Genomic DNA, 22,230 nt, shown 5'->3' with positions numbered 1-22,230 from the left:
AATTGTTTAAATAAAACTTGTTCAATGCTCTACAATCTTCCATTTAATTGACTATTAACTGAACTGTTCCCAAAACTCTAGTCACCATCGTAACCAGATAGTTTGTTCAAAATGTGTGTGTATTTTGGTTTTTAGTTTTTACTTTTTACCAACAGTTCCGTCCAATCCGTCCACATTGTACGTATCTTCTGTTCTTTACCGGTGCTACATTTTAAAAAGAGATAAAGCCACTCTCAACTCAAAGGACAAAAATATGACAAGTGACAAGGAAACACATGGTCCATCCCTACTGTTCCAATCGTCAATCGATCATATGATTCATATAACCACGTGAATGACGAAGTGTTTTTTCTCCTTTGTTTGTTGTGGTAAAGTGTGTTTTGATTTTTGCTAATTTGTTGTGAGTGAGCTATATTGATTATTATTATTTAACAAATCTATTAACTAAACAGCTCGTTATTGTTACATTGCGCTAAATTGTTATTACACCCCCCATTGAACAAAGGGTCAAATTATTGCGTATTGACTTTTGTTCTATTATTAAATGTTTTTTGTCTTATAATTAGTATTTCCACATGTAGTAGTAGTAGTAGTAGTACCGAGCATTTTTACTTACATTAAATAAGTATTTAATCAGTTTTCTAATTTAGGTTTAGATCAGGATGGAGGATAAATCAGACTCAACAAGTTGGGTTTTGGTTAATGATATTGATAATGCTGAGGAGACAGTTACACTGATTTCTCTAAGTTCCTCTGCAGAATCTGATGAAGACTCTGATGGGAGTATCACTATTCTGAAGGATCACACATGTGACAGTGATTTAGAAGAAAATGCTGGCCAAATAAAATCCTTAGTAGCTACACCTACTGTTGAATCTTCCAAACCTAACTTGCACTCAGAAGATATGAGAAACCAAGTTGAAGATATATCTGAAACACAAGATGAAAGTCATGAAACTGATGTAAGTTTTTGCCATTCATTTTATATATAAATTGTTTTAATGATTTTATTGTAGGATAGTGACTGGATCACTGAGGAAGAAGAAATAAATTATTTAGATGAACAGATAGAATTGGTTACCAAGCAACAACTAAGCTCAAGTAATGGAGAAGCCTCCAGGGAAGGTGCTGGCATCAAAATTAGTATGGGTCTTTTAATGTCACTTCTTGCAGTTGTGAGTTCTCAATTAATTAGAGCCTATTCTGAATACCATATAATTGACATTACAAATTCAAATGAAGAATATTTGGTACCTGACATACCAACTTACACATTAATTGACCTTTGTATCTATCAGAAATTTTCCAAAGGACAATACGCTGAACAAGCTATTGGAAAATGTGTCAACAAAAAATTGAGAAAGTTAAATATTGAAGAAATGACTGAAGACTCAGATGCTTATTGGCATATGAAGAAAAGGATTGCAGAACTACAAGATGAGTTTCTTACAAAGGAAGAAGCTGATAAAATGACTTATAGATCAGACAAGAAAGAAAAAAACATGGAAAGAAAGAAACAGAAACATAATTTAAAACAACTAAAAAAAGAAACTAATAATAAATCCAGTTCTACCAGTAAAAACCAGTTAAAAGTTATCAAAGAAAAAGTAAAGTTTTTGTTGGAGAGTGAAGAATTTCACAAAAAGTTTCGAAAAGCTGTCAAAAACATGGATTCTAATGAAGAATGGTACATCAAATACAACCCAGTTAAAGAAACTATTGAAATACTAAACACAAGTTCTATGCCTATGGAACCATCAACATTTACAAAAAATAATCAAAACCTTCTGAATGGAGAATGGTATTTCAAGCTGTTTGGTAGCTCCAGGGCTGAAAATCGCAAAAAAGGACAAATAAAAGATGAAGTGTCTCAGTGGTTTTTTAAGAGGGGCCGACACCGTGCCAATAAACGTAATAAAGCCAAATGGTACTTTGACTACATGACAGCTAGAGAGGACACCAGATATGTTTGATCAAAAAAAGTAGTTTACTTTGTGTGTTTTATCTGTCTAGAAGTCAATTACTCTTAAGCTCTGATGTAAGGGACTTACCTTGATTTCAGTGTTGTGTTTTCCTATCTGTTTGTACCTACTGCTCCTGGTAAAATGGATTGAATTCCCATGTGTGTAACTGAATATAACTTATAATAATTAATAATGTTTCTGATTAATAAGCAATTTTTGTATGATTTTTTATAACCTTTTATAAGTTAGGGCCAGTACTTTTAGTTCAGAATAATTGTTTTTTTTCCTTAGTTATTCATGATTTATTTCACTTTAATAAACATTCATAGGCAACCAAATATGCTCATAGTATAGTTCTCTCATTTTTTATTTGTATTAAACAGAGAGAAATAGACGCACAACTGTAATTTTTTAAACTTTTTAGGATTATAAACATTTTTTATAAATTACGGCCAACGGAAAGATTTTGTAACCAAGTTAATTATTAATCACTTTCATTAATACACTCCTTGGTTAAATAAGTATAAGATAATGGGTACTTGATTATTACAGAAATTTGCATATCAATCAGACATGGGAGTGTTAGTTATTAAAGACAATAGGTATGTATAAAAGAAGGATTCTGTAATTAATTTAGACGAGACAAGAAACTTTCTGAGCAATTTTTAAATTAAATACTGATGATTAATTTATTTATGTTTTTATGGTAGTAATATTAATTGTAAAATTCAAACGTCACAAAATTTTAATGTCAAAGTTCGAATTGAAAAAGGAAGAGAAATATATTTTTAATGTTAGGTTAGGTTATAAACGGAATCATGTTAAGGTAAATGCAGGCTGCAGAGCAGTGGTAATTTTTTTTGGAAAGAAATGTTCAGATTTTCAGTTAGGTCCTTAAATATCTTAGGTAATGTTGCTAGACAGTTTTCCCTTGTTCAGGAAAGAACCTACCCAGTCCATAGACTCATACAATACACTGTATGTCAGGCTAGGTGTTGTTCCAATGGTAAGCTTTCTGTCTTGATAGTTTTACAAGTATACAAATATGTGGTTTGTAGAGGTAAAATATAAAACGCCTCTTGGAAACTTGTTAAGCAATACTAAAGAGCCTGTCCCGGCTAATCAAGAAAAGATTGATGAGGAAGAAGCAAGGAAACAGAGAGAACAGTCATGGCGCACAATGAAACTCACTTTAATGTTCTTTGGAATAAGTTTTTCAGTTGTGGGTGCTTATTTAGTGGTGACGCTGGGTGCACCTCAAAGGGATGAAGATGGGGTTCCTATAAGGGATGAGTTTTCTGATTATTCCATTGTTAAAGCTTATTTATTGAGAACTATTAGGGAGCTTGATTATTACCGCAAGGTAAGTTCCATTTATTACTTTGTACTGATCATTTGGTTATAGTTTGTATTTTCAGCTTATAAAAGAGCCTTCCAGAGAGAAACTATTACCAGATCCCTTGCAGTATCCATATATACAACCAAAGTATACTCTTGTGTTAGAAATAACTGATGTTTTAGTACATCCTGACTGGACCTACAACACTGGTTGGAGGTTTAAAAAGCGACCATGTAACTTGCAAACTTAACCTAAAAATGGCTTATAAAATATGTAAAATTGCAGTGTTGGATTACTTCTTAGAAGCCCTTAAAGATCAATATGAAATTGTCATTTATACAGCAGAGCAAGGAATGACAGTTTTTCCTTTAATTGAGGCTATTGATCCCAAAAACATAATAGCATATAAACTAGTCAGGGATGCCACACATTTCAGTGGAGGCCATCATGTAAAGAGTTTAGACAATTTAAACAGGGACTTAAGTAAAGTTATATGTATTGATTGGAACAGCAGTAATGTTAAATTTAACCCAGAAAATTTGTTCTGTATTAAGAGGTGGGGAGGTAATGATGATGACACCTCCTTACTAGATCTTGTTAGTTTTCTAAAAGGTAAGTGGTTTCACTGAGTGTCACAGACTATCTAAATGTATTTTCTTTTTGCAGCTATTGCTGATAATAACATTGATGATGTGCGGGAAGTTTTAAAAGTTTACAGTAAATATGAGGATCCAATACTGGCATTTAGAGAAAAACAGAAAAGGCTTATTGATGAACTAGAGGCTCAAGCAGCTGCCAAACGTGAACAAGAGAAAAGTAAAGTGTCTAGGTGGACACCAAGTTTTTTGAGAAAGTCATTTTAAAAAAAGGATTTTAGTTTACTCACCTTTTTTAATATGTAATGTGGTAACTGCTTTTTTTATCTAGCGCATATATTATGACTGTTGAATCTTTGTTTATGAAACTTTATATTTAGAAATATTTGTTTCATACCAAAACCTAGTAATTGATGTATTTTTTTCTGATAACCACAAAAATATCATTTTCAATATCCCAGAGTAGTGTGTTTTTTTACATTCCAATTAGTAATCCTTAAACTAGTTTTGCATAGATATCTAGTCTAGGCAGAGGTTGCATACTTAATCTATTGAAATGATAACAAAATTGTAATCCCATCTCTGTTCTAAGTTTGTATACAATAGGAAGAGAAGTATTGGCAATTTTGAAGCGGCTAATTAATAAATTACAAATAATAAACCCTACTCACATTTAAATAAAAACAATGACAAGAAGAAGTTAACATTTTTTGCTTCAAGATGGCGCTTCCATTTTTGATGCCATGAAACTCGTTTGACTATTGACAGCTGACAGAGCAAATGGTTTCCAACAACAACAGATTGTTTTAAAATTTGATGATGAGGTCAATCATATAAACAAATTTTAATTTGCCGTGTTTGGTCTTAACTAGGACACAATTACCATTTCGATGATTCCTACGCAACATGGCTAAATTTCTAGTTTTACTTTTATTCATAAGTTACGTATATAGCTTGGATTATGAGTTGTTAGGGTGTTTTACCAATGCTCCAACAATCAGAAGCAAATACGGGAATCGAATCCATAATGAGGAAGGATGTGCTATGTTCTGTTTAAAACGATATTACAAGTAAGATTTACCTTATTACACTGTTTGAGTAAAATGATAATTACTTGTACTTTATCTTTACCAGGTACTTCAACTTTTATGATGGATCTTGTACTTGCAGTAATTTTCTGGCAGAGCAAATTTCAAATGAAACTTGTAATGCCCATTGTTTGAAAGCAAATTGTACTGGTTTATCATTCACAAATGTATATGCAACTGGTAACAGTGGTATGTACAAACTAAATTATTTTATTCAAATGGGTGCTGGTATTTTTATGTTTATATAATAATTGTATAGCTTGAATCAGTATAATATACCTATTGGGTTTGGACACAACTAAAGTAATTTAATATAGAATATGCAAGTATTCACCAAGTTTAGTATTGGGACATGTTATTGACTTTGATGCTCATAATGGGGTCAAATTAACTTTGATTTCTGTTGTGCAGCAGTATTCAGTAGATCTACACATTCCAACAGCAATTGGGTTTATTTTTGCTTCTGATAGTTATTTGACAAGGAAGGCCTATTAGTAAACACTGACACTTATTGTTTTACAGTCATGTTAAGCCTACATTTGATTAGCCAGTTAGAACTATACACTTCGGTAAAAATTCTACTGAGATTGTCTTTTAGTTCTTCTAATAGGTAATATTACTGAAAAAATCAGTTAAAGGCTTTATTTAACATAGAACAAACCTGTGTGCTCAGGCAAAATAAGGCCTTTGTACAGCAAAACAGTCTTAATTATAGGTACCTACATATTTTAATACTGAACATGTTTATTTGGTTATTTTCCCAATTAATGTTTGTTTCTGTGTATTATGGAGCTTCCCTGGATTTAAAAACACTAAACATTATTTTCAGACAAACTCTTAAAATTTTACAAACAACAGTTTGTTTTTAAATGTGGGTTTTACTTGCCCCCCCATTTTAGATGGATAAAATAAGTAATAAGTGTGCCAGTATATATTTTGTTATTATTTTATGTATATATTCTGTTGATTTATTAAATTATTGGGTAGGTGTATTTGGTTTTAGTTTTGCATTCAATCTTAGATTGTGGACTATACCAAATTTAATAGTCAGTTTTTTCAGAAAAAATATATGTTTCTATATTTACTTACAATATATTTTTTATTGCCCAGAGTAATATGATTATATTTTATTTTGCATTTTTAAAATTATTTTGGTGTAATTCAATATTTTAACAATTTGGTATATTAAGATATTTAATGGGATTCTCTCTCTCTTTTACAAATTCTTCAGAAAGCAAGTGTAGTACACCTCACAGAGTTATTTATTATCTTGCTATTCTATACAATTTGTATATGAGTATATTGGTTATTATTTAAAAAATCATAATTTTATGAAAAATATTTAAAATATTCTTTTAGTTCCAGGACCTCCTCTTGACTTCCATATAACAAATATTACCAGCAATAAATGCAGATTGAGTTGGAAAGCTCCAGAGTCTTATGTTAACATTATTGGTTATGTAGTTAATGCAGTGGTTCTTCAAACTTCTTCAACATATAGACACAGCACTTTGCAATGGGAGTATGGCAATCAGACCTTTCAGGCTGAAATATCTGACCTTCTTTCAGCTTCTGAGTATAATATTAGCGTTTATGCTTCATCAGATGAAGGTTATGGAGTCAAAGCCAGTCTTATTATTAATACTAAATTAGCTGGTAGTAGTTACAGATAACACTACTTATGATTATTTTAACTAGTGCTGTTTCTAGATCCAGAAAACTTACCGCCACAACCAGTAATCGTAAGCAATGAAGGCAATAAAATGCAAATAAAACTTTCTCCAGTTACCAATAATAATGGCCCTGTTACCGCATATAGGATTGTGGTGGTAAATTCCGATGAAAAAATGGGGTTTCAACAAGATGTTGTTCTTCCTTATGATGAGGCAAAGAAGAATGGTCTAAGCTATTATATTGCTGCAGAAATATTCCCTTATGTATGTTAATACAGTTCATCTGAATACTAAGTATAGTTTAAAATTTCTAGCAAATTAAAAAACCTTTTGTGGTCGGTGATGGTAAGAAATACACTACAGATGGAGTTCACTTTTATTATAACGCCCCTTTAAACCCCGATATAAACTACAATATTTTAATTGGTTTGGTCAGTACTTACAAAAAAGAAACCAAAGTAGCATACAGTGAAGCCAGTGGATATAATAACGGAATTTCCGTTTTAAACGTACTGCAAGGGGACGATTCTTTAGAGGACTCCTCTGCCGTTGTAACAGGTCTTTCAGTCGCTATTGTTCTTCTGACTATAATGTTAATAACTGGAATAATTGGATTTATAATGTTAAAACACAGAGTTACCATTAGCCGCCAAAGACTTTCTGATAACCAGGAGTTAACCCTCCAAGGACCCATGATTGAAGTGGTACGTTAATAAGTTTAGTTACTTTCAGTTTTTACAAGTATTTTCCAGGAAAATAATGGATATATCAATGACGACGAGCATACCCCTGCCGTTTCACACTACAGAAATTTAAAGCAAAAAGTGCGAGTTATTCCACACGGCCAGTTAAAAGTTGAACCGGCCAATTTGCTAGGAGTAGGCAAGTTTGGGAAAGTCAATACTGGGACTTTGCATGAAAACGGCAATATGACCACAGTTACTTGTTATACCATTCAAGACAGGAAAATGAATCAAGAAACTAAAAAAGGTAATGTATGTTCAATTATTTGAGAATTGATTTTTATTAAAAATGATATTTAAAAGTGTTTTTTGGATTGTGTTAAAAATAGATATGTTTTTGGTTTTGACAAAGTTTCAGTAGTGCTACAATTTTTTAACAGTATAAAACGCCTAATAATGTAATTTTATCCGTTTATTACTTTGCATTGGAAAGATTCATTATTGTGCCTGCAATATGTGTCACAGGAAAGGACAAATACTTCCATCACTCATTTTGTTACAAATTTACACTTTAGACCGTCCTGATTCATTTTACACAATAGCTATGTGACCTAATGACATTAACAGAAATTAGATATAAACCAATAAAATATATTCCTCCATCACAATTTATTGATACATAACACTGTTCCATTATTTGATTAACTCAAAAATAACAAGTTTTTTAATACTAAACTGTACTACTGCGTAGCTGCCTAATATGATCTCTAACGACATTTTTTTAGGAATGTTGCAAGAACTGGACGTTCTAATTAAAACGATTAAGCATAACAACATTGTAAATTTAATTGGAACTTCAGAAACTCGTGATGTTGTTGTGATTGTAATGGAATTTAACTCGCTCAATTTAAAGGACTTTCTATTAGGGAGTAGAGACAATACTTTCAATAAATTCAGTACCATGAGTGAGTTGCAAGCTTTAGAAATTGCTATAGGAATCTGCCATGGAATGATGCACTTACATTCGTTAAATGTATGGTCCTGTGTTTTTTTGTGATGTTTATATCATTTTTGTCATTTCTTAGATAACTCACAAGCAGTTGTGTGCCAGAAGTATTTTCCTAACTAATAACTTAATACCAAAGATAGGAAGTTTCGGTTTGGCACAGTATTTTAGCCATAATAAAATACCTGATTACACCCGTTGGTCTTCGTTGGAAGTCCTTAAGGGCCACTTTGCTAATTCTAAAAGCGATGTTTGGTCATTCGCTTGTGTTTTATGGGAAATTGTTGCTTTGGGTAATTTAATACAAAAAACACAATCAGATAACCACTATTTTTTGTTGTAATTTCAATTTAGGTGGAACTCCTTACGGTAATATTTCTAATAATAACGAGATTCTCACCCACCTCGCTAAAGGAGTGAGACTACCACAATTGCAATATGTTGGAGATGAGCTGTACCAAATAATGCTAGATTGTTGGCAGTTAATTGCGGATGAAAGGCCAACATTTTCGACACTTTCAGAGTGTTTAGAAGCCATAAAGCAGCACAGCTTGGATATAGCCATGAGTTTTAAACTATTCTCCAGCTTTCAGTATGAACAATTCTATCCTGACGTGGAATTTTCCGCCAGACCAATATTTTAAGTTTATTCCGTCCTATATGACTTTTAATGCAAGACTGAATTTTTGAATCTCTCGAGAAACACCAAAAATTTGTCGTAGGAGTAGTTCCAGTTAACAAAGTACAGGAAGTTGTAAGTATTTCTAAAATGCCAATGTCAACAGGGTTGTGAAAATGCCTACTCTGTTATCTGGATTATTTTATTTTGTACTTAAGTGTTTTTTTACCGGGTGACTTTTTGTAGCTTTATTTAAACACTATCTTAAGTAGGCTAGTAATCTTCAGCTTGGTTATATATATTATATAAAAAGACCAGTCTTATAATAAGCTAATAAACTTAATACTCAAATCAAAGCTATGTATTATAGGACTCTATCAACATTGCAATAAATATGCTACAACTACATAAACTGTTTTTGTTTTTTTGAACTTTTCTTCAAAATAAAGGAAATTTTTTTTCTTTGAAGGGATTTTAGTTCATTTAGGACCAATTAAAATAAAACAACAAAGTAATAAAGGGAGATTTAATCAAATCCCATTAGTGTGACATATAAACATGACTTAAAATTACATACAATCACATATTTGCTAAATTTAAACAGTTATAAACTTATCAAGGTTAGATATTATTTGTTGCGAACTTGAACACGATCATAATTTCCAGTAAAACTATCAGAGATTGTTTTGCTCGTGATAATCTGAAGTCAAAACAAAAAAGGGAAATCACAAAACGATCTAAATAAAACGTGCAGAAAATCCTCACTCTCACCTAAACTTAACAAACCAAGATCAAGAAACTTACTTACGCTGTATTTACACAAATGTATGTAATACAAAAAAATCGACCAAGTCTTAGAAATTAAGAGATCAAGCTCTTTTTAAGAAGGAAACGCATTCATTGTTGAGCGTACTTTTATAAATATTTCTATTGTTCTGATAATGTGAACATACAATTATCCGTACAAAATAATCTACTGAATGTTTTAGCGGTGTGTTTTTGGACTCTACTTATAAATGCATTTTCTCCTTTTTACAGTCGGCACAGCGGGGCTAATAACTGAGCATTTTGCAGCCCCTTGACTAAAGATTTAGGTACCTAAAACTAATTTAATTATATATGTTACTCGTGACACTATTTATGTATTCTCATTTCACTCTACCTCTATAACCCTTAGCACGTGGTTGGTCTGTCAGCTAATCTGGACATTTTTGAAAGGTATGAAATTCTATTCAATCAAAATACATATCTACATCTGTGGGGGCAAACCGCTAAAGATAACAGACAAGCCAGAAAACTATAAAAATAATTGACTACCTATTTTTACAAAAATCATTCAGGAATCCGGTTTATACTCTTCATAAGTGAAAGAGCCCTAATTAGCCTATTTTTCAAGCAGTATTTTTAAAACCACTTGTCCGAACCATAAGGTTAAATTATTTATTGTATGTCCTTTGACATTTATCAATCTGCTTTGTACTTATCAGAGGTATCTGAACGATTTCTGCAATTCAGAAAGTTGAAATAGCAGAAAACAATTTAACAGTGAGTGAAACTAACAATAACACATTGCCACATTTTCATAGTATTGAAAGTAACCCTACACAATTTGGGATTAATTATGCTTCTTTGAGACTAGAATTTAAAATTCCTAAAACAGAAACATTAAAAAACTCCTGCCGTTTTATTTACGGTCTATTTACACTAATTTTAATCACTTACCGTGTTGCCATGCTAAATCACTTATCGATATAATTCTGAATAGCGGTTTGCCCTTTGGTTGTGTCGCAAAGTTGTACTCAATGTTTTAGGTGGTGAAGCACAACAAAATTATTTGGTTACGTTTATAGTTTATTATAATAATATAGGCAGTTAGGAGGTTTGATTTTTTGTTTAACCTATCACCACATAAAATACCGGTCACAACTTTCTGCCTTATATTTAAAAAGAGCACTCAATAAGAAATTATGCCGAAAAAACCATATCATAACATAAACGAGCTAAAAATCAACAAAATCTGTATCAAAACAACTAAACCTAACAGCACTTGACTGAACCGACTTGTTGCATTTTGCACATCTACACAAATCATGTGCGCTTATGTCCGATCAAATTAGATTCGAGCCCATCAAAATGCAAACCAATCTAACAATTACAATTACTTAACCTTAAATCTAGAGAAGTCCAATTTACATCATTAAGTTTGAAGACATTGTAAAGCGCTAGATTACCAGTACATATTTGAAGCACAACACCAGTAAGAGCTTTTCTTTGTTCTATAAAAATATTCACCGAAAGAAAAACCCAATTTATTACAATAATCAAACAAACATTTAGAAAGCTTATTGTTGACGTAATTTATTAAAATATAAGGGTTTGTGGGTAAGTCCATAGTGTGAAAAAAAGCGGACTGAACACAGAGTAACTGCTGATGATTTCTAAATGTCCTCTAAGTATGAATTCTACAAGTAAATAACTCCCTTAATTTACATAAACGTGGAAATATATGCATTATACTATAATGGGTGTGATAACTAGAATAAATTTGTTTAACACATAATTTAAAGCTTTATTTTTGCACCCAGAAATTTGGCTGAAAGTCCATGATAAAGCTAATAAGCAGGAACACTGTAAATTTACTCACAATCCCTTACTATCTTTCAGTAATAAAATTTAAAGCTATTTCGAACATAACTGATTGCCAAAGCTGTATATATAATTGAAATTTAGTTTCTCTTAAATTATATGTACAATATGACCATTAGTTATCCAATAATTGGGTAACTTTAAGCACTCTACTTACACAGCCAGAAGAAGAAGAAGAAGCGAATAACAGTAAAATTTAAAATGATCAGAATTTGCAAAATGTTCCCAATACGAAGATGGCAGGGTTTTTGGCTCTGAAGATGCACTGAAATAGGTACTTCTAAACGTATCTAATTGGTACCACTGTTTAGCTACATTTATTACATGCAGAGAAGTATTTCTACCTCACCCTAGACCTCACTCCAAACGTAAATGTTTTGTAAAAAGTACATGAATGAAATTTTATCTAAATCACATTTTGATTAGGTATAAACTTTCAGACCTGGGTTGATTAGTCACAATATAATATAGCATTTATATTCTAAATTGCACTGCTCTAACAAAAATTATACATGACTCCTATATGATGCATCCTGGATAGTAAATATGTTCGTAAAGTACTTTTTTTCAGTCTAGTCACTTGTGTTGACTGTAATTCGATACTAAGTCTCTTACATATCTACTCAGCCCAAATATCGTTGCGCTCTTTAAAATACCCGGCTATGCCTATAAAATCACGTACTATTTACATTCACTTCAACGGTAAGGCTGTATTTGATTACATTTTTTTGTTATAAAATTGAACATTAAATAACAGTTAATGTCTAACCTTTGCATAAGGTCTTGTTTGCCAATGTTTATTAATTAGCTCAAAAAACTTCTCATATCTTAGAATACCTTCTTACAACAACTTGAAGAGAAGTGATTCTAATTAACAATTCTTTTTACTGCAAGTAACTGTATAAATATACAAGGGTCTACCAAGTGTGAAAACTACTGATGTTACTGAAGAAAGTAAATTCAGTAAATTTTATACTATTTGTAGATTAAGCAGTTTTTTGCTAGTTTTGTAAAGATTTTCTTGATTCAAGACAAAAAACAACACGAAAGAGCACTCAAAATAATGGCCACACGCCTATCCTTCAAATGTTAGCAAAATATACACCATCTTTTAGGACAGAAAGAGCAGATTTATACCTCAATGACCATAAACTCCAATTAATACTGTCGAGATTCTGAAGCAAGGAAAGACAAAAGTTTTCCATATAAATAAAAACCCTCAATGATGAGAGTTACATTATAGAAATGTAGCTAAAGTGTCAAGTTATCTCACAATGTATCAAACTTATAAATGTTATTTAACTGAAAAAGTCACTTGCCTTTTACTAATTACTTAATTAAATAATATATTGTTAAAAAAAGGAATTTTAGTTATTTGGTGTTACCTCATATATTGTATTGTTTACGTTCTCGAACGTCTTAGTTCAACTCTTTGTGAGAGAGAGGGACTTATGTCATAGTTTGAAGAGAGAATACCAAGAATCTCCTCAAATCCCTAGAAGCCAATAAAAACAGTTGGGCTAGGACCGGTTAGAATTGTTCACAGTTTGTAACCAAACGAAACATACAGTACGAAGTAAAAGTACAAAGTGATGTTTTCATAAAACGGGGAGCCCGTTTTTCGAGCCTCACCATGGTGATTTCGGTTATTTGAAGAGATACAAGGAAGTTTAAATTGGGGCAAAATTGAGCAATAACAAAACTTTGGAAATGGCAGTAATGTCACGTGGACTAGTGTCATTTGACTTATCGACGGATTGCTGAGATGTTCATTTCCGGGGGTTTATTTGCACAACTTTCCCCAATTAAATCTTCCTTACATCTCTTCAAATAACTGAGATCCCATAGTAATGTATACTAAAATAAAGTGGCTTAGTGTTGCAAAAACTAACAATCTTTTAATTTTCGAAAATAGTTATTTTTTGGTTTACAATCAATATTTTTATTAAATATCAAACAATATTGGCATTCAACAACCTTTGGACTAGAACTTACTCAAAACATTTTTTGTTTCATTTTATAAATTATTTTGAATGAAGTAAAAAATAAGGAAGTTTTTTGAAAATCATAAACTTAGTTCATGTAAAACGTTTACCACAATAATCCAACAACAAACATATTTGAGAAGAACAGCACTAAGTGCTTTTAAAATTTAACTGAAGGTTTCACTGTTATTTAATGTTATTTCCCATGAATGTACTTTGAGAAATTATGACAGGTGTGTCGCAAGATATACATGATGCCTATACAGGGATATTGTAGAGAAGAAATAAAAATATCTTTTCTGGAACACCCCTGTAGCACCACTAATAATGAGAATAACTCCCAACACCCATTAAGGTTAAGATAAAAAAAAATACTGACCAATCGATAAAATTGAGCCGAGTTAAAAATATTTAATAGGAAATCACTTAGCATTTGGCTGGTGTAAAACCATTGATGTAAAAACTTCAGTCTCTCAGAAAAAAAAAACAATTGAAGGACATCTAAGCAATAATGGGATATTTCAAAGTTGACTAAAAATCAAGTAGAATGTTCGAAGAGCCCCAATCATTTTAATAGAAATTAGGCAGGATATAGTTATGTCTCCTACATATGGTTGACAGTCAAAAATAAACAGCTGAGGGGCAGTATCGTTATTAAAATTAAAAAAAATCACTATTAATTACTAACAAGACACACCTATTGCACACCAATCATTCCTCCTAATGGACATGAAATAAATACCATGAAGAAAGTGAGACGAATTTTAACTTAAAATAGTCGATCAGGCCTTAGAGTAGTTGAATTATATATCTGCCAGCTTAATTATTATTATTGTACACCCCATGACTGATATGTTTCATTACTTCAATTTTAAAGATGGTCCATGATACCATGTTGATGTCGCGGACGCTAAGTCAATTTAAATCAAGAAATAATCAGTTAGCAGATATATAACGTGCAAAGTCTTGTTGTCAATCCTGTTCTAAGCTAGATACAATAAATGAGCAAAATCAAAGCCTTGACTTAATGATAAATTTAAAAAGTAGGAAAATCATAAAGACAGACCCGACACACAATATTGATTAAAATACTTTTCAACTTAAAAAGTAAAACTTATATCAAAATGAGAGCTCTTAAAATAACATACTCATCATAATTCACTAGTAGTTTGCTTGTTTCAAAAGCAATACTTAATATTTAAAGTAGAATGCCGTCAGTAAATTTACAGGAGTGAAAATCACAATTTATCAGCCTTGCATAGAAATGTTGAAAATTAAAAAAAATATACATCTGCTGTTCACCAGTAAATTGACGTCAAATTGCCCCTGGTTTATTAAAATTTAAGACTAAAAAAGGATCAAAACTGCATAATTATTCCTGCAAACTTACATGAGAACTGGCGCACAATTAGAACATAATGCCTTACCACTTTCGATATTTATTACAGTGCTGGAATTGCAGCTAACGGTAGGTAGTCCAAAGCGCCAAAAATAACAACGCTTTTCACGGAAAATCCGAATTTCCGTCGCCAAAACTCACTTGTAACGGCGCTTGAGTTTTTGGCGTCCTTGGTCCACCAGTCGAACCACTTCTTGACACCCCCGCGCTATTTTGTTCAATCTAAAATTAAAGATAACAATCACCTAAATTGTAGTAAAAAAAAGCTAGCGTGACTGAACTCATGATTCAACTGGAGTTTGTTTAAAGTCGCCCACTCTGAAAGATAATTAACATCGCCGAATTCCGGCAAAATGTATCAAAGAAGGCCAACTTTTGTCCCACAACAATTGAAAAGTTGTTGCCACCTTTTAAGCAAAAGGCCGAATTAAGGTTTAGATGAAAAGCGTCGACCCAAATAATGAAGGTTTTCCACTTCAAAATCTATTTAATGCTAATATAATATGTAGGAGGTATGAAGGCTGTATGTATGTATGTATCAAATATTCAAATTACTTGGTTTATCAATTATTGCAAATGTAAAAGTGTTCTGTAAAGAAAATGCGAGAAGACGCCAAAATTTCAACAAAATCGCCTCTTTTCAAACTGATGATCCAAGAAATTAGTTTTTCTTAGGACTCCCAAGACAATTTCGGTTAAAACTTATTTTATATAGACTCTTAGCAGAACATCCAGTCTCGCACAGCGAATTCCATACATATTTCCAAACAAAAATAGTTTTGCAATAAATTTCGTTATCAAGTTGCTATCACAAAACCAACATTCTGGATTTTCCACTATCAAAATGAAATGTTCACATATTTTCAAACATGATTAATTGAAATGCAATGTATTGCCATAACAAAAAAAAAAACAACAAACAAGTATACAGTAGTATACATAATCCTTTGAATATTAGTAGGTACTGTGCTTTGAGTAACAGTGACAGTTGGCACAAGTCAAAATACAGGTTTAGCAACATACCACATAAAGCATAGACAAAAAGAAGCAAACACCAATAATTTTGCTTATAACGACTCTAAAGCCCTTTTATTGGCCACCTTACAGTTTTTATGGGCCAGTGTCTTTAGATCTATTTTTACTTCTTTTTTCAGATGCTTGATAAGACAATCCATTATTGTTCAGGGTGTGTATATTTATTTAATACAATTCTTGGAGGTTAGATTGTAAATTAACATAAATACTTTTTTTATTTGTTTGATCCATTGGTTTAGACTTCCTATAGAGTATACTATCCAACAAAAATATATTTAAATAACTTTCATAAAATGGGAAACATAACATCAAGCTGAATAAACAAAAATATTTACAAATTAGCTTACTTTTTCACCTGGAGGGCGAGGTAATCGTCGTCTTAACCATGCGTGTCGAAGCGCTTGGACCGGCGTTATTCTAGTTTCTGGATCCCATTCCAAGCATCGTTTGATAAAATCAAGAAACAAGGGATCGTCACAGCCTTTTAGGGCTCTTTTCAGGTCTTTACTACCAGGAGGGCCTCTAGGCTTACCCCGGCGACTTAAACCTCCTGAGAGCACTACAGTCCCTGTTGATAAACCCCATTTTTATAGGCATAGTAATAACAAATTCCACATATCATATAATCATAGAGAGCAGTTTTTGACTCAGTGGGATTACCTCATTTGGTACAATTTTGAAATACTTATTTATTAGTAATAAACCTAATTTCTTTTCTAGAGCCATAATACAACAATTTTCAGCCAGTATTTTTAAAGCATCATTAGCTTATCAATGCAATCAAAAAAATTTTAGAACCACCATGCTCTCAATGCAATCAAAAAAATTTTAGAACCACCATGTGGGTTATAAACCACTAAAAAAAATCTTAAACTCTTTCCAGGCTATAATATACAAAATAATCTTAAACTGACAAAGCTAAACAAATATGATAAGTAATAACACTTGAATTATCATCATGACCTACTTACTATCTAAATAATAATCACAGATATATAGCCCATCATAATTGAAAAAGTAAATTGCAAAGATAACCCTTGCACAAGCAAGTAAAATCACTTAAGTTTTAAACTATACTGAAACTTACCATCAGCCATAGTAGAACAATTACTATATCTGGGTATCCCTTTTGAGCTTATAAAATTCTTAGCTCTTCGTGACTGGTCTAATAGTTTTTGTGGAGGCATACCAAGTAATTCCATAATGCAAGCTAACTGGTCAGCTTCATCTTCACCAGGAAGTAAGGGGAATCCAGTTAAAAGTTCAGCCAGTATACATCCCAATGACCACATGTCAATGGGCATACCATATCTGGCACCCAAAATTACTTCAGGAGCGCGATAGAACCTTGACTGTATATATGTATAAACCCTGCTTTGTTCATAGCATGAAGAACCAAAGTCAATAACCTGAAAGGTTAAATATGCTAGTGAAAATTACAATCATAAAATGCAAATCAGTGGAAGGAAGATTCTAAAGTATTTATCAGACACTTAAAATAGATAGTTTGAATTTAAATAGCCATCTAAAAATAATCACTGCATTGAATGAATGATGCAATGAGTTTTTAAGGCCAATTGAACTAATCATATCATTTTATTAATTTCAATGGTGGTTTATTAGGAATCCAAGATAGGTGATTACTGCTACTTAAACTAGTTACTAAATAGCAATTTTTTTTGCATATGTACACATTTTATCAATATTAATAACTTCAGTTTAACTAGTCATATTGCTAATTGAAAGTACTTGAATTTGTAAATTAATTCAGACTGTATTATTAAACAAACCTTGAAAGTATATTGCAAAAGTATTACAATAATTAATCTATGACAACTAAAACCACTTCAGTATTAGAACCCACAAAATTTGTAATGAACTAAAGATTGGTTATCCACTAGCTTCTTATTTTAGAATACCAGCAATGACCCCATTAAAACAATAACCTTACTATTATTTAGAAAACATTAAGTTTAAAAAATAATTGATACATACCTTCAGGCCACTTCGTCCTTGTTGTTTTAATAACACATTTTCTGGTTTCATATCACAATGGATAATTTTATTTCTATTAAGGGCTTCAAGACACAGTAACAATGAGTGGCAAAATTTCCTTACAAGTTGCAAACTGAAGCCTTTAAATTTATTTTTCTTGATAAGTTCATAAAGATTTATAGACAGCAATTCAAAAGTAATGCACATGTGATTCCTAAAAGTAAATGAATCCAACATGTGGATTATATTCATTGTATTGTCTTTGTCTTGTTTACGAAGATGTTCTAATATTCTGACTTCTTCTTGAGCTTGTCTATGGAATCTTTTTTCATTTCGAACCATCTTTAAGGCAACATGCATGTGGTTGGCATGGTCATAAGCTTTAACTACTTGTCCAAATGATCCCTTACCAATAACTTTGAGAACTTCATATCTGTAAGCCACATGGTCATGAACAATGTGAATATAAGATCCTTGATCATTGTCATAATCACAATTGTTTGGAGTTCCAAGAATTCCTGGACGTTTCTTTGCATTTGCTCCAATAAAATATACTTGTGGATAATTAAAAATTTCATGATGTTCATAAGGTGTTAACTTGTTCATATACAATTTCATTACTTGCTCAGGGTTAGTTACCATAGTACGGGGTTTGCACTCATTGCTGGTTAGACTCACAAGACTTGTTTGGGAAGATTTAGGTGTTGAAGTACCACCACGACTTAAACATTGCAGTCCCAAACTTGAAACATTTAGGTCTGGAAGAATTGCAGAATTTGCGGAACTAGCCGTTGAGGCAACGGGTGGGCTTTGATCTTTGCCAGATCCTTGTTTCAGAGGAGGTAGGTTGCCTCCACCTCCTTCCTGGATGTATTGTGTATGTGAGGGAAAAAGCTGTGTTCGCGACATGGGCATTTTCAGAGTATTAACAGCCACAGCGCTAGACATTCTCACATCACTAAAATAAAATTCACTGCCTCTTTTCTTGGGTCAAATGCCACGAATGCACCCTTATGATCATAGTGTGAATGCACTGGTTATCACCCCCGTTCTCACAATGTCACATCAGTAAATATAGTCTCACTTTTTCCGATTTCTTCCGAATTTTGCCACAAAACCGTATCTATAACATTTTAGCTTTGGTCTTGTTACCGATTTTTAACTTACGAATACGTTTTTTTGTTACCATTTCAGTTTGCAAACTTTTAAAAAGGAACAAAGGCTTTCTGGTATTTTACAACCCAGCCATATTTTTTGGATCCCAAAAGTCACAGCTCTGTCAAAAAACCACCAATAGCAAATTAGCTCGATTGTTTGTCGTCTCTTGATTCTACTGTCACAACTGTCTGTCTGTTATGAAAGATCACGAATCACGTCAACGATCATGATTCGAATCTACGTGGAGTGGAATTATCAATCAGTATTGTTTGTATCTTTGTCTGACTAATTACCTACAATGTCTAATCTCCTTCTTTAATACTATAATGGATAGGGATCACGTGATAAGGGCGTCCTTTTGAACCAATACAATTCGTCGTTTTTCTAACGTGCAGTCTGATTTGTGATTAGTCAATTTTTGACGTTTGTTTGAGTGGTGATGTTGAATGTTGATAGATAAAAAATTTGGTAGTAAACAACTAGTAGTAAATAGTTTTATTTTGGTGTTTAAATGGTTTAAAATTTGTATTAACTTTTTAAATTTATTTCATTCGTATTAAATTAAGATGTCAGGTGAAACAGTTAACAAGAAATTCAAAAGGATGTCAGAGTCCGACCGGTCCACTGAATATGATCATGCAACTCAAAAGGCTCTGGAAGAAATTGATTTAATTCAGAATCAGTTAGATGGCATTAATGAAAAGGCCTCAGAAGAAGTATTACAGATTGAAATAAAATACAACAGACTCAGAAAGCCTCACATTGAGAAAAGAAGTCAACTGATCAGTAATATACCAAATTTTTGGGCCACTGCAGTATCCTTTCAATTAATACTTTAATAAACCAAACTTCTTATTTCTGCAAACCTTAACATGTGTAGATTATGAATCACCCTGATATTAGCAATCTGTTTACCTCTCAAGAAGATGAAGATTGTTTGCATCACCTGACAAAGTTAGAAATTGAGGAGTTTGAGAATATACTGGGTTTTCAAATTAAATTCTATTTTGATGAGAACCCTTATTTTCATAACCCTGTACTTACCAAAGAATATATATTTGATAGTGGTAAGTTGCTTTCAGATTAGATTTTTATACAGGGTGACCCATAAGCAGGTGACAATAATAATCTTAAAAGGGAGTCAAAATAATAGTTGGTTTATATAAATAAGTCTCCAGTAATAGAGATATTGGACAATTAAAAAAATTGATTCAACATAATTAGCAAAACATGACTGACAAAAATCTTATTAATATATACAAAACTGCCTATTTGTTATATAAACCTAACCTATTTGATAATATAAATAATTATGTGTGTATCTAGTTTTTATAATTACCTATTTTAATAAACGAACAGAATATGATTCCTGCAAGTATAGTATAATTTGAATGTATCAAAATATAGTGATCTAATTGTAATCATATTTAGCTATACATACAGAGTCCAATATTATCTATAATGTTATAATTATAACATAAAGCAGTTTAATAATAGGTTTCAAAGAATTATTAGTACTGGCACATTCTGAAATTACTTTAATGTGCTAAGAGTTCTTCAAATCAAAATAAGCTTGGAGAAATGCAAAATATACTGTATTTTCCTGTTTTAAAAGCTTCACAATGTTTTGTTTTAAATCACTGCCAGTTGCTTGTTTATCAGAAGGTTTGAAGTGAAATCATGATAACACTTTTAAACAAAATTTCAAAATCTTGATAATCCTCTGAAGGTAATGTTTTAAAGTATCTACATAATCTAAATTAGCTGATGATTTTTTGAGTCTTTTAGTACTTTAATATACAATTTGTAGGAATCTAGAAAGACTAAATCATCTTAAAGCGGTCTAAAACCTTACAAACTATAGCTTATTAAAGAAATGCAAATAAAACTTGAAGCTTTCTATGGTCTTAAAATTTGAACTAGTTGAAAAACCTACTGCAATCCTAGAAAAGTAACGTTTTAAGGAATCTAAAAATAAGCTGATAATGAAAATATATATTTATTAACTTCTCAGTCTCCCAAACGGCACACCATATAATTATCATATTTAACAAAAATTATTACATTTTTAAATCTAATTCAGATGCGCCAACATCAAAAAGCACCCCTATAAATTGGAAGGATGGAGTCCACCTGGGTCAATCATTACAGGATTCAGGCTCAAAGGCTGGCAAGAAAAGACATTTTGAAGCAACCAGAACAAGTTTTTTTACATGGTTTTCTGATAACGTTGACGCTTACACTGACAATGTTGCCGAGGATTTTAAAGTAAATTAATCTAAAATTAAGTTAATCAAGAGAGTACATGTGAATGTTCAAGGATGATTTGTGGGTAAATCCTATCCAGTATTTTCTGGTTGCTGATGGCCAAGAGGATGAAAACGGCGTTGAGGGTGAAGAAGACAGTTCAAGTGAAGAAAACGACGATCCTCTCGATTCAGAAAATCCTTCTGGATCAGGCAGTACAAGTAAGTTAGTGCAAGCAAAATAAAATCTTTTATTACTCTATTTTTCCAGGCAACATAACAGCTCATTGACTGGCAGGCAGGCCTGAGTTACCTTTTATAATTTGTTTGTTGATCTACCATTATTGTTGTTATTATAATTGTTTTTTTGCCAATAGGAAGCAAGGGGTCAAGGACAGCAAGATAAGTGCACTTACATCTTTTTACTAAACTTTTTATCCCTCCACATCAGTAAATTTTAGCAATAATTTTGATTTATATTGTGGCTATTGAAATATTGACTAAGTTTTTTTATAATTTGTTGTGTGTAATGCACAATTTACTGATAATTATTAAAATAATTTTGTTTAAGTTATTTAATCCAGATTTGTCTTGATTCTTAATGAAGTGACTTTTGTTAGTGGAAATCAACTTTACTTGATTGTTAAATCAATTTTTGCTATAGATGGAAGTATGTCTGTGTGAAATAGTTTTGTTGTTTTTATATGTAGTTGTACTAATAATTTAAGTAGATATTTAATGAAAATTTGAATAATATGTTTTTCCAGTTTGGGGATTTTTCTGATAATCCTTTAGCAG

At 31.9% G+C, this 22,230-nt stretch overlaps 5 protein-coding genes across 8 annotated transcripts; 4 read left to right on the top strand and 1 right to left on the bottom strand.

The window, feature by feature from the left end:
* Positions 1 to 237: 237 nt before the first annotated feature.
* Positions 238 to 2,177, top strand: LOC145739019 (uncharacterized). 3 transcript variants are annotated; one of them, XM_081994301.1, is made up of 3 exons: positions 238 to 368; positions 651 to 962; positions 1,017 to 2,177. In XM_081994301.1, the coding sequence occupies exons 2-3, from the start codon at positions 663 to 665 to the stop codon at positions 1,971 to 1,973; spliced, it is 1,257 nt and encodes a 418-aa protein (XP_081850427.1). In that variant the 5' UTR covers positions 238 to 368; positions 651 to 662; the 3' UTR covers positions 1,974 to 2,177. The 3 variants fall into 3 exon arrangements, with proteins under 3 accessions (XP_081850427.1, XP_081850425.1, XP_081850426.1); XM_081994299.1 differs by having other exon boundaries at positions 250 to 404; XM_081994300.1 differs by having other exon boundaries at positions 261 to 400.
* A 142-nt stretch (positions 2,178 to 2,319) lies between these two features.
* On the top strand, positions 2,320 to 4,361 carry LOC145739021 (mitochondrial import inner membrane translocase subunit TIM50-C-like). The gene is made up of 5 exons (XM_081994305.1): positions 2,320 to 2,970; positions 3,023 to 3,327; positions 3,383 to 3,536; positions 3,589 to 3,915; positions 3,970 to 4,361. Exons 1-5 carry the CDS (start codon positions 2,835 to 2,837, stop codon positions 4,164 to 4,166), a joined length of 1,119 nt encoding a protein of 372 aa, XP_081850431.1. The 5' UTR covers positions 2,320 to 2,834; the 3' UTR covers positions 4,167 to 4,361.
* Positions 4,362 to 4,664: 303 nt separating this feature from the next.
* Wsck (tyrosine-protein kinase Wsck) lies at positions 4,665 to 9,380 on the top strand. The gene is made up of 9 exons (XM_081994284.1): positions 4,665 to 4,969; positions 5,034 to 5,176; positions 6,347 to 6,643; positions 6,698 to 6,924; positions 6,975 to 7,364; positions 7,413 to 7,650; positions 8,129 to 8,376; positions 8,429 to 8,642; positions 8,704 to 9,380. The coding sequence occupies exons 1-9, from the start codon at positions 4,806 to 4,808 to the stop codon at positions 8,991 to 8,993; spliced, it is 2,211 nt and encodes a 736-aa protein (XP_081850410.1). The 5' UTR covers positions 4,665 to 4,805; the 3' UTR covers positions 8,994 to 9,380.
* A 100-nt stretch (positions 9,381 to 9,480) lies between these two features.
* LOC145739016 (dual specificity tyrosine-phosphorylation-regulated kinase 2-like) lies at positions 9,481 to 19,367 on the bottom strand. The gene is made up of 4 exons (XM_081994294.1): positions 18,029 to 19,367; positions 17,121 to 17,442; positions 16,381 to 16,601; positions 9,481 to 15,220 (listed from the first exon to the last, which is right to left on the bottom strand). Exons 1-4 carry the CDS (start codon positions 18,974 to 18,976, stop codon positions 15,104 to 15,106), a joined length of 1,608 nt encoding a protein of 535 aa, XP_081850420.1. The 5' UTR covers positions 18,977 to 19,367; the 3' UTR covers positions 9,481 to 15,103.
* Positions 19,368 to 19,608: 241 nt separating this feature from the next.
* Positions 19,609 to 22,201, top strand: Set (NAP domain-containing protein SET). Of its 2 annotated transcripts, none has more exons than XM_081994306.1 (5): positions 19,609 to 20,001; positions 20,067 to 20,253; positions 21,270 to 21,454; positions 21,507 to 21,654; positions 21,810 to 22,201. In XM_081994306.1, the coding sequence occupies exons 1-5, from the start codon at positions 19,753 to 19,755 to the stop codon at positions 21,836 to 21,838; spliced, it is 798 nt and encodes a 265-aa protein (XP_081850432.1). In that variant the 5' UTR covers positions 19,609 to 19,752; the 3' UTR covers positions 21,839 to 22,201. The 2 variants fall into 2 exon arrangements, with proteins under 2 accessions (XP_081850432.1, XP_081850434.1); XM_081994308.1 differs by having other exon boundaries at positions 19,612 to 20,001; positions 21,704 to 22,201.
* The last annotated feature ends 29 nt before the right edge of the window (positions 22,202 to 22,230 follow it).

This window comes from Ips typographus, linkage group LG16 (genome assembly GCF_016097725.1).
Source record: "Ips typographus isolate SLU linkage group LG16, UJ_Ityp_2.0, whole genome shotgun sequence".
In the NCBI taxonomy this organism is placed as follows: Eukaryota; Metazoa; Arthropoda; class Insecta; order Coleoptera; family Curculionidae; genus Ips; species Ips typographus.
This window is presented reverse-complemented; position numbering and strand designations above follow the sequence as displayed.

Excerpts from the sequence above, each read along its gene's own strand:
- Wsck (XM_081994284.1), top strand. The coding sequence starts at position 4,806 with ATGGCTAAATTTCTAGTTTTACTTTTATTCATAAGTTACGTATATAGC. Across the intron at positions 6,925-6,974 it reads CTGCAGAAATATTCCCTTAT|CAAATTAAAAAACCTTTTGT; the intron begins GTATGTTAATAC and ends TAAAATTTCTAG. Across the intron at positions 8,643-8,703 it reads ATGGGAAATTGTTGCTTTGG|GTGGAACTCCTTACGGTAAT; the intron begins GTAATTTAATAC and ends ATTTCAATTTAG.
- Set (XM_081994306.1), top strand. The coding sequence starts at position 19,753 with ATGTCAGGTGAAACAGTTAACAAGAAATTCAAAAGGATGTCAGAGTCC. Across the intron at positions 20,002-20,066 it reads CAAATTTTTGGGCCACTGCA|ATTATGAATCACCCTGATAT; the intron begins GTATCCTTTCAA and ends TAACATGTGTAG. Across the intron at positions 21,455-21,506 it reads ATGTTGCCGAGGATTTTAAA|GATGATTTGTGGGTAAATCC; the intron begins GTAAATTAATCT and ends TGAATGTTCAAG.
- LOC145739016 (XM_081994294.1), bottom strand. The coding sequence starts at position 18,976 with ATGTCTAGCGCTGTGGCTGTTAATACTCTGAAAATGCCCATGTCGCGA. Across the intron at positions 17,443-18,028 it reads AAGGACGAAGTGGCCTGAAG|GTTATTGACTTTGGTTCTTC; the intron begins GTATGTATCAAT and ends TTAACCTTTCAG. Across the intron at positions 15,221-16,380 it reads CTCGCCCTCCAGGTGAAAAA|ATTGAACAAAATAGCGCGGG; the intron begins GTAAGCTAATTT and ends CTTTAATTTTAG.
- LOC145739019 (XM_081994301.1), top strand. The coding sequence starts at position 663 with ATGGAGGATAAATCAGACTCAACAAGTTGGGTTTTGGTTAATGATATT. Across the intron at positions 963-1,016 it reads ATGAAAGTCATGAAACTGAT|GATAGTGACTGGATCACTGA; the intron begins GTAAGTTTTTGC and ends ATTTTATTGTAG.
- LOC145739021 (XM_081994305.1), top strand. The coding sequence starts at position 2,835 with ATGTTCAGATTTTCAGTTAGGTCCTTAAATATCTTAGGTAATGTTGCT. Across the intron at positions 3,328-3,382 it reads AGCTTGATTATTACCGCAAG|CTTATAAAAGAGCCTTCCAG; the intron begins GTAAGTTCCATT and ends TTGTATTTTCAG. Across the intron at positions 3,916-3,969 it reads TCTTGTTAGTTTTCTAAAAG|CTATTGCTGATAATAACATT; the intron begins GTAAGTGGTTTC and ends TTCTTTTTGCAG.